The 9,594-nt window shown below is 46.9% G+C and overlaps 1 protein-coding gene across 2 annotated transcripts; it reads left to right on the forward strand.

Annotated features, from left to right (window-relative positions):
* The first annotated feature begins 199 nt into the window (after positions 1 to 199).
* Positions 200 to 8,829, forward strand: rabgef1 (RAB guanine nucleotide exchange factor (GEF) 1). 2 transcript variants are annotated; one of them, XM_047019993.1, is made up of 10 exons: positions 200 to 279; positions 1,823 to 2,020; positions 2,486 to 2,670; positions 3,702 to 3,791; positions 4,724 to 4,890; positions 5,216 to 5,300; positions 5,611 to 5,749; positions 6,089 to 6,180; positions 6,286 to 6,542; positions 6,680 to 8,829. In XM_047019993.1, the coding sequence occupies exons 2-10, from the start codon at positions 1,842 to 1,844 to the stop codon at positions 7,088 to 7,090; spliced, it is 1,605 nt and encodes a 534-aa protein (XP_046875949.1). In that variant the 5' UTR covers positions 200 to 279; positions 1,823 to 1,841; the 3' UTR covers positions 7,091 to 8,829. The 2 variants fall into 2 exon arrangements, with proteins under 2 accessions (XP_046875949.1, XP_046875950.1); XM_047019994.1 differs by lacking the exon at positions 3,702 to 3,791.
* The last annotated feature ends 765 nt before the right edge of the window (positions 8,830 to 9,594 follow it).

Genomic DNA, 9,594 nt, shown 5'->3' on the forward strand with positions numbered 1-9,594 from the left:
AAAGGGTAGCGCACTGTATACATAAATTAGATACATCTTAGTTGTAGAATATATAATTATTTTGCAGACTGGGCAATGGTCTGCAAAATGTAACAATATGTAACAATATGTCCAACAATAAAACATTGTGAAAATTCCGAGTGATTTTCACAATGAACTCCCACCGCTAGAGGCGCACCAAGCTCCACCTCCTATTATACTCACCATCCAGATTCACTCTGAAACAAGGAGTGGAGGTTCACTAGTCTGAGAAGTCGTCCTTGAGAACTGTAATATAAGGTAAGGCTAAAACCATATTGCCAGGTCATGTGCAAAATACCGATCAATGATTTAGCAGTTTGATAAAATGCTATCTAGATTGCATATTCCCTTGAAGTGGCACTTGAACACATTCACTAGCACTAGCTAGATAGCCATCCAAGCTAACGCGTTCTTCTATTGTTAAATACTGAGTTTATAGATACTCGGCAGGATCATACATATTAAGCTGAGCTCCCTCTTTTGCATTTGCAAACTATAGTTAGATTTAATCTGTGCAATCCCTGCGTGCTGCCATTTTAGTGGACGGCTGTGTATGTATTATACTCGACTACCAGCACAGGCATAACGATGTTCGTTGTGTATGTATGTGCGGTTTTGGTGACGTCATGCTCTCAGTTGGACCATGTTGACACTTTATGCCTGTCGCAGATAAAGTTATTTCTGCTGATAAAGCACTGACAAATATTTGATACAGATTACTCATGCTTAACCTTTGACTGTTTTAACTGAGGTTTAGACAATGTACTCCTGTTACTTACTCAATTACTCTTTGGGATCGATTAACCTACCTACTTAGAAGCAAATAATGAGGACTTGTATAATGCAAGGTGCATACAAGTATAGTCAAAACTCATTAACAACCTACCAAATTATATATTTAACAAACACATTGGGTACTGTAAGTCCTAACCTCCCGTTGGAAACATTTACAAACACATTAGTAGTCACTGTATCCACACAACAGTGTCCTCTGCGCTCAGAGCCAAGCAGTGTTAGCATTGCATGAAATATTAATGTTCTGATGGTTGTGCTTCCTGCCATGGAGATGGCTCCTGTTACCCCCCCCCCCCCCCCCCCCCCCCCCCCCCACACACACACACACACACACACACACACAACCCCACCAGGTACTCGGTGCTGCTGTGCTTTGCAAATCGGTTAGGAACACACACACACACACACACATCAGACATCTGATTTGATGTTACTATGAGGAAGTAAGGAATGGACCTAGGCTACAAGTGGGCTTCTTTAAGAAAACACTCCAACTTGTAGTTTGCTGTCTCATTTCGGAGGGGGTCTGTTTCTCAGAGTAGATCTTATTTTCACTTCCTTGCATGCAGACTGACTTTTGCCCTGCGGCATCTTAGTGCTGAAATGTCAGAGGGGTGTCATGTAATCAGTCACGTAACCGCAGCACATCTGCTGTGTTTGAAGTTTTTTTGGATGTGTACGTTTTTCCTTTACACTATTTTGAGAAGTCGGTGAATCTTGCTATGTGGAAAGCAGTCCGTTTTCTGTGATACCCAGTGGAGACTGGTCTAGGCCTATGTGAGTGAGGTGTGTTAAATAGGCCCTCCTTTACGTCAGCAACTGCAAGTTAGCCTGTCAACAGTCCTCAGCTGAATGATGGTTCAGCCGTATGCAGGTGAAGCCTACACCAAATCCTAACTGTATGTAGAAATCCACAATAACAAGTAAATGGAATTCTACGTCCATTTCCCTGTCTCGTGAGGGCATGCCTTAATGTCGTCGTGACGATGTCATCTCTCCCCGCCAGCGAGTGCCCGGGCAACAACATGAGTCTGTGGACGGAGCGCCGCGGCATCCACGTGGACCAGTCGGAGCTGCTGTGCAACAAGGGATGCGGCTACTACGGCAACGCGGCCTGGCAGGGCCTGTGCTCCAAGTGCTGGAGGGAGGAGTACCAGAAGGCTCGGCAGAAGCAGATCCAGGAGGACTGGGCCTTCGCTGAGAAGTAAGGGGGGAGGGAGGGTAACGTGAGCGGTCGTGTTGCTGCTGGTGGTGGTGCTGGTGGTGGTGCTGGTGGTGGTGCTGCTTAGCTTGGGAGGAAACACTGCGAGCGAGGGCAGCGATCCATACAGGGCCCCTGGCTTCGCCGCCCACAGGCATGACACTTCCTGACAGATCAGATCAGATGTAATCATCCTGTCAGACATCGCATGTCGCGCTAAGCCGAAGCACAAGCATACTGTTTTCCGTATGGATAAATGACTTGGTCGGACAGTTTTTTTATTGACGAGTCTTAGTTTTTCCCCTCAGCCATCGATTCATGATTCAAAAGTGAATGTTTGTCTTACGTTAAGTAGGGACAAGCGGGATCAAAATGTTTCGTATGTTCTGCAGTGCCATCACGTGGAACCTAGTAAAACGCTGGCTCCTTCTCTCCCTGCTTTCCCTCTGTCTGTCTCGTCTCTCCCAGGTTGCAGAGGGAGGAGGAGGCTGCCTATGCCAGCATCCAGCCTCAGCCCCAACCTCAGCCCCAGCCTCAGCCCTCCCTCACCACCTTCTCCAAGTTCGAAGAGAAGAAGACCAATGAGAAGACCCGCAAGGTGACCACGGTCAAGAAGTTCTTCAGTCCCTCGTCGCGGACCGCCCCTAAGAAAGGTACCGGTTGTTTCCCCGGCGACGAGCTCGACCATCTGCTTTCCACACAATATACAAGGCACTTCATTGGTCAACACGGTGTATTGACTGTCAACAAAGACAGAGAAGGTTCACAGGTTTTCTGGCTTGACTGACAGGGTTTTCTAATACTCGGGCGATGAGTAAAACAGTCATGTTTACGTTTTCACCCACGCTCTTCCCACCCCTGGGCTTGCTGTCTCGTCTGTCCTCAGACTACAGGATGTGTCTCATGAGCTCAGTTTGGCAGTGATCCCCAAATGCGCTAATGCAGGTCACATTCAGCTCACGGCAGACAGATTGATCCACTAGGTATCCTCCTCTCCTTCAGGCCCATTACTGCCTATTATAGCCTGGCTTAGAGGGAGCCAAGAAAGTTTAGGCGTCTTATCTGACAGACACACCGTCCCGGCTAGGACTGATATAGACTGTGCCCGTTCCGACGGTCCTGGGCCGAAATCAAGGGCAAAGTCATTTTTCTCGTCTTCCGTCTCCGATTGCTTATCTCAGCATGGAGATGACCCCTTTGACCGCCATACTTTTAAAAATTATTATAATAAAAAAAAAAAGAAAGAATTATCTCTCTCATGATCGGTGGCCCAGTCTCCATCACTCGTGTCTTTATTATTTACATCAGTGTTTTTTTTATTCTCTCGTGTTTTTTTCCAACTTCCTGGCTTTACAACTCTTCCTTCAAATGTGACACCTTGCGATAAGGAAATCGTTTTGCCATCCCACCATTTCAACCCCTCAGTTCTCCCCCTCCTCTTTCTCTCACCTGAGCCAATCAGCTGCTACTTATCAGCCACCGTCGTTTTATTGGTTTGCATCTGTTTATTCTGTGACGTTCATTGTTCTCATGACCCACGTCCATTCCACCTTGTTCCGTCTGATCTCCATGTTGGACCTCCCCCTTCCCCCCCATGACCTCTCCTCCCGTTTCCCCCGACCCCTGTCTGTGTCTCTGGGCCACTGGGCCCTCGCCTCCACCCCCTGGTCCATCTCCTTCCCAGACCCCTCTGAGAGAGAGGAGAAGGTTCCAGGGGTGCGGGACTGGAGAGGGATGTTTACCCCTCCCTGGGAAATGGGTTCCCCCACTGAAGGTAATGGTCAATCCCGTTGGAGTGGATGGCGCCGACTCGAGTTCCTATTAGTTGTCACACCTACTAGGAAATCCTGGGTGGGTTTCCTTTTGGAAACCCATGATAGAGGAGTAGTTTAGAGGAATAGTCTCCCCCTAATGGTATCCCTTCAAACTGGTAGCATTAAGATTGGCTTGGTCTGTTTGGCTGAAAGAACTGTCAATCAGCCAAACTGCCTTTTAAAATGTTTGCTGTGAGTGTGTGTGTGTGTGTGACAAGGCAGATGCATTTTATGTAGAACGCATTAGGAAACAGACTGCAAGCAGTGTGCCGACTAGTGTGTATACTCACTTTGTGTGTGTGTTGATGTACTTGACAGAGTGTGCCATCAGTCGTTCCAGTACTGTTTGCATTCCACTCACACATTGTTTATTGTCTGTACCCCCATCGAATGGTCTTTGTTGTGGCAGCACTGGTGGCGAGGCTGAGAGGTGGGTGTCCGTCCGTCCGTCTGTCTGCCAGCTTCACGGCATAAACGATTGAGTCCTTTGTTTCTCTTAGTACTGCTATGTAGGAGCTGGGATTATGGTAGCTGACAAAAACCCAGCGGGAGAGGTCACGAGTTCAGGGTGCAGGGTGAGAGGTGCCGCCAGGAACGCCATTAAGCGTAGAAGGGCTCAAAATGTTGTCAACATTTGGACACGAGGTCTCAAGTCCCGCTGATTGAATAGTCGAAGCCGTGTTGAAGACGCTTCTTCAGCCATTCTGGACCAACGCTCAACCGGCCCTCTCTGATTGATTTGCTTCTCGCGCCACCATACAGTCAGTTTGGGTAGCCTGAGGGGCCTCATCAATACGTTGGTCAGTCAGGTAGCTAGTGGAGCCCTGAAGAGGAACATGGCCGTAGGTAATAAGTCTTGTCCCCCCCCCCCCCCTCCGTGTGTCACCAACAGAGAACAAAGAGGGTAAGACTCCAAGCCCCTCCATTAGCCGGCAGTCCAGCATAGAGACAGACCGCGCCACCCGAGACTTTGTGGACTTCCTGAAGTCCCTGCCGAAGCCAGGACGGGAGGTCCACAAGCAGAGTCGAGCCTTCGTGGAGATCATGGCCAACAAGACGGTAGGCGTCTTTCTGAACGGCCGTCGGTTAGTCGCAAACAGTCTGCTGACGCGACTGATTCCATTTCAACGTAATTCAAGGAACACTTGTGTTGAATTTTGTGACCCCCTGAGGAAGCCTAGCCCGGCCTGCTTTAGGATGTTGTGTCTTCAGTGCTTTAAATTAAACTATGCTATCTCATTTTCTATGTTGTAAATAGAAAGTTATTTTATCTTCCGTGTGGAACTAGAATGGAATATTGTTGCCATGTGAATGTTAAAATTCATTACATGTTTATTGATCTTCGCATGGTTCTGGAAAATTCCTTTGACCTTTGTCCCCCCAGGACGAACTTTATGCTGGCGAGCTGTCCGAGTGTGTTCAGGACTTCTATCAAAACCTGTCAGATCGCCTCATGACACATTTCAAAGGTTGGCTTAATCATTTTAACATGATGTTCAATTGTTATCTGTGAATACCAGAGCTGATAAGCGTAGTTATTTTACAGTTTTTGTCGTATATACTATATATGTTTTCTCTGAAAATTGTGATAATATGGAGACTTAGGTACTTAACTATTTAACCACTGGTGTTTTCTTGGTGGCGGAGTGCTTTAGAGTTTAGCATTTTGGAACACTTTCACACTGGGCCAACGTTTTTCTTTCCACTTAACCAAATTGCATCACCATGACTAATCTTCTCGTAAATGATTAAATGAGCCGTTTTAATGGATCCTCCCAGGCTCGCCAGAGAGCGTGGAGAGAGTGATGGATCAGGTGGAGAAGTACATCATGACCCGCTTGTACAAGAGCGTCTTCTGCCACAGAACCACCGACGAAGAGGACGAGAAGAAGGACCTGGCCACTCAGAACAGGATACGGTGAGTCCGCCTGCCCATGAGCAGTGACTGAACACAGAGTACGGGCCAACAGGCCGTGTTTGCCATGGGCGTGTACACTTTGGGAAGGGAGGCATGACACATGGAAAAGAAAACGTGACACGTGAAAATATCCACCCTGCTTTTGACTGACTGGGCGAATGTTTTGTTGTTGACACATCTCTCTTACGTGAGCCCCGCATAAATATAACACAGACTCTATATGTATATATTATCATTTTTTGACCCATTGCTTCTCTGGGGACATAGGTCATCGGCCACGTCTCTATGGCTTTTTGCTTTGCATTGCACCTAAAGTGTGTGTCGGTGTATATTTCACAGGGCCTTACACTGGGTGACCATCCAGATGCTGTGTGTACCTGTAGATGAAGAGAACCCCGAGGTGTCAGACAACGTGGTGAAAGCCATAACAGGTGAGGCCTAATGGGGGACCCTCCACTTGGAACGTCCCCAAAATAATCCCCATCCAAGTGAGATGTCAAACTGACCGGTGTGTGTGCGTGTCTCTCTCTCCCCAGACGTCATCGAGATGGACTCGAAGCGGGTGCCGCGCGACAAGCTAGCCTGCATCACGCGCTGCAGCAAGCACATCTTCAGCGCCATCAAGATCACGAAGGACGAGCCGGCCTCGGCGGACGACTTCCTGCCCACGCTCATCTACATCGTGCTGAAGGCCAACCCCCCGCGGCTGCAGTCCAACATCCAGTACATCACCCGCTTCTGCAACCCCAGCAGACTGATGACCGGGGAGGACGGATACTACTTCACCAATCTGGTGTGTGGCGTCGACTGTGGCTGCCATGTACACCTGTACAACTGTGTCTGTTGCACAGGTGCCCTCTCCTCATAGCGAAAGCATTCTGACGCCTGTTCTCGCTCTCTCTCTCTCTCTCTCTCTCTCCGTTTCCGCAGTGCTGCGCCGTAGCCTTCATAGAGAAGTTGGACGCCCAGTCTCTCAACCTAAGCCCCGAGGACTTTGAGTGCTACATGTCAGGCCAGGGCTCCCCGCGGCGGAGCGAGTCCGAGGGCGGCCCGTCCACCACCCCGGCAGCAGGCCCTTCCAGCCCCGCCCTGGCCCAGGTCTATCAGAACCTGGAGCTGCTCTCGGGCCTGGGCAGCCGCCAGGAGCGGGTCATGGAGGGGGCTCGGAGCCTGCAGAGTGACCTCATTTCCTGGCAGGAGAGCGTCGAGCGCGATGTGCAGGAGATCTTACAGAAGTACCCGTTGGAGATCCGCCCGCCCGCTCCCTCAGCCATCGACTCGGACAACATGGAGAACGACCGGCTACCGCCGCCGCTTCTGCCCCAGGTGTTTGCTGGGTAGTGTAGTTAAGCCCCTCTGGAGACAGTTGGTACCTTTTAGAGATGATGACACCTATATTTCTGGAACAGTGGTGAGGCCCAAGGACTAGCTGTCTCCTCAGAAAGTCCCAAGTCACTGCTGCTAAACACATTTTAGTATAGTTATGCCTGGGCTTGATTCCATTTTAGACCCTTGGCCCTCGCCAGCACTGTAGACACAGAATTAGTGTGCACAGGTCTGGGAGCACATCAACATCACTTGATATGTTACCTACCTTCTGATCTGTGAACAGCGTAAGGTGCTATGGAAAAGGACTAGGGACCTAAATGGAACAGGACTATAAATCTCTGAATGCACACACTCCTATTAGACTGTATCGGCAATCTTGAAGCAGCCTGGCATCAAAGTATCAGCAATATCTCTCTCTTCCCTTCCTGCAAAAAGTTCATTTTCCTTAGCACTTAGGTGAAGAAATTGGCTATTCAGTGCCAGCTATCTAACCATTATGCATGCAACCATTGGTCTTGTTACATTGTCACACCCAATTTTAGCTGACACAGGGAAAACGTTTTCAAAACGTACCATTTACTCATGTTTACATACCCACCAAAGTCAAATGTCACGCCGCGACATTTAGTCATGACTGCCCATGTTCTATAGTACAAACACTCCGGCACAGTTGGAGTGCTGAGGTATATTATCTTTAGACAAATGCAGAACGACAAATGCTGACATCTGCACCCTCGAAGCTACGACCTCTGCAGCTGTTCTCGTTTTGCTTACGCGTGCGCACTTCCCTTTGGTTTGAGTCACTAAAGGTAAAGGTGGAGGAGCTGCTCACCAACAGAGACACGGCGTTCGAGTTGGCTTCAAACTGAAGGTCTTATGCTTTTAAATAGGGAACTGCACGTTTGGCAGTATCTTAAGTTGGTTTTTAGGTGGCAGTCATTTAGCCTGTTCAGATATATTTTTTTTTATATGAACATTTATGTAAATGATGTTTGAAATTTGAAGTCTTACTTTAATCTGTAAGTGGTACTGTGCCTGGGAGCGATATTTTACATGGCCAACAGGGAATTATTGTTTCTACTTGTGGAACTATTGTGCTTGATAAACATGTACTTAAGTGGAGAAATCAGCCTATTAGAAACTATAAAAAGGGATCTTTCTAGAAACTTTGCCTCTCACTCTCCTTGGTTAAGATCGCCTTAAATGCAGACCCATTAAGTTCAACCCTTTATTAGAAATGTAGACATTTTGTCACTGGCACATTTATTTGATCCGAGGTTAAAGCACTGCAGTGTCGATATTTATAAATTGACTTGAGTGGATTGATAAATGCCCATGGTAACCTGGCATTAAACTTGAACACTTTTAAACAAAATGTTAACTTTTACTTGCGTAATTTTTTTTAAAGATAAACATATAGTGGATCTTTTATCTAATTTCAGAGAAATCACAATACGGTTGGCTGAGACTTGGGGCTCAAACTTTAACATTCATTTTGGTAGACTGTCACTGTATCATTGGTACTCTACTGTACATTACAGGTACTGTGGAACACAATTAATCTCTGGCTGCTGATAAGCTTATGTGTAAAGACGTGTAACGTGTATGTTTATGACCACTTAAAAAAATAATGCTTAACACATCCCTATTTATAATGTAATACAGACTTCATGCATTAATAGAACTATTGTTGTACTGTGTCTATTGACGTTGTGCTCGAATTTTATTCATTAAACCTTGAAGTTGCAAAATTCGACCAAAGAGTTTCGATTTTTATATCCCTGCCCAATGTACTATAGCCGGTGTCATCACATGTTGAAGATGTCTTTGATTCAGGGTAATTTAAGTAAATATTTGCTATACAACTGCGATGCGCTTTGAGGTACGTGTAGGGTTAGGGTTAGCTAATACTAATTTGGATTTAGCTTTGGTAATGTTGAGTTAATGGACACCCCTGAGGACGCAGAAACCAGTCAAAAATGACTTACTACTGACATCTTCTGGTCAGGGGACATTGTTTCTCTGAAGGCTAGGTTACATGTCACATGGCCATTTCAGTGTGTTCTCAAAGGAATTTTGAGGGAATGTATATAAAAATAGAACCCTCTGACCAGCCATTATTTAAAAGTACAGTAACACCAGGATATGGATGTTAATAAAAGAGTATATGCAGATGGCGATATGCATCCATTTCTTTTTTACAACGATGACACATGATAGTTTGCCAGGCAAGCAGGATCAGAAGATCCTCCCCCCAAATCAGATTATCTTATCTCGGTGGGGCTAGCCTGAATGGAGAACGTATTCCATTTATTGAGGCTCTCTGGGGACTTTAAAAATGGCTTTTTCATTTGTCCCCATACCCAGGGAAGGCAACTCCACTTCTCTCCAGGCGTTCTGAATTTAGTATGTAGGTCAGTTTCTTCCCCTGGTCCCAGTACTTCAGAGACAGGCATTTTCTGTCAATTCCACATTAATGGGAGATTTCTTGGTATGAGACGATGATTGATGTTCAT

The sequence above is a fragment of the Hypomesus transpacificus genome, chromosome 5 (assembly GCF_021917145.1).
Source record: "Hypomesus transpacificus isolate Combined female chromosome 5, fHypTra1, whole genome shotgun sequence".
Taxonomy (NCBI): domain Eukaryota; kingdom Metazoa; phylum Chordata; class Actinopteri; order Osmeriformes; family Osmeridae; genus Hypomesus; species Hypomesus transpacificus.

Coding starts and splice junctions, on each gene's coding strand:
- rabgef1 (XM_047019993.1), top strand. CDS start 1,842: ATGAGTCTGTGGACGGAGCGCCGCGGCATCCACGTGGACCAGTCGGAG. Junction 5,750..6,088: donor GCCACTCAGAACAGGATACG/GTGAGTCCGCCT, acceptor TATATTTCACAG/GGCCTTACACTGGGTGACCA. Junction 6,181..6,285: donor CGTGGTGAAAGCCATAACAG/GTGAGGCCTAAT, acceptor CTCTCTCCCCAG/ACGTCATCGAGATGGACTCG.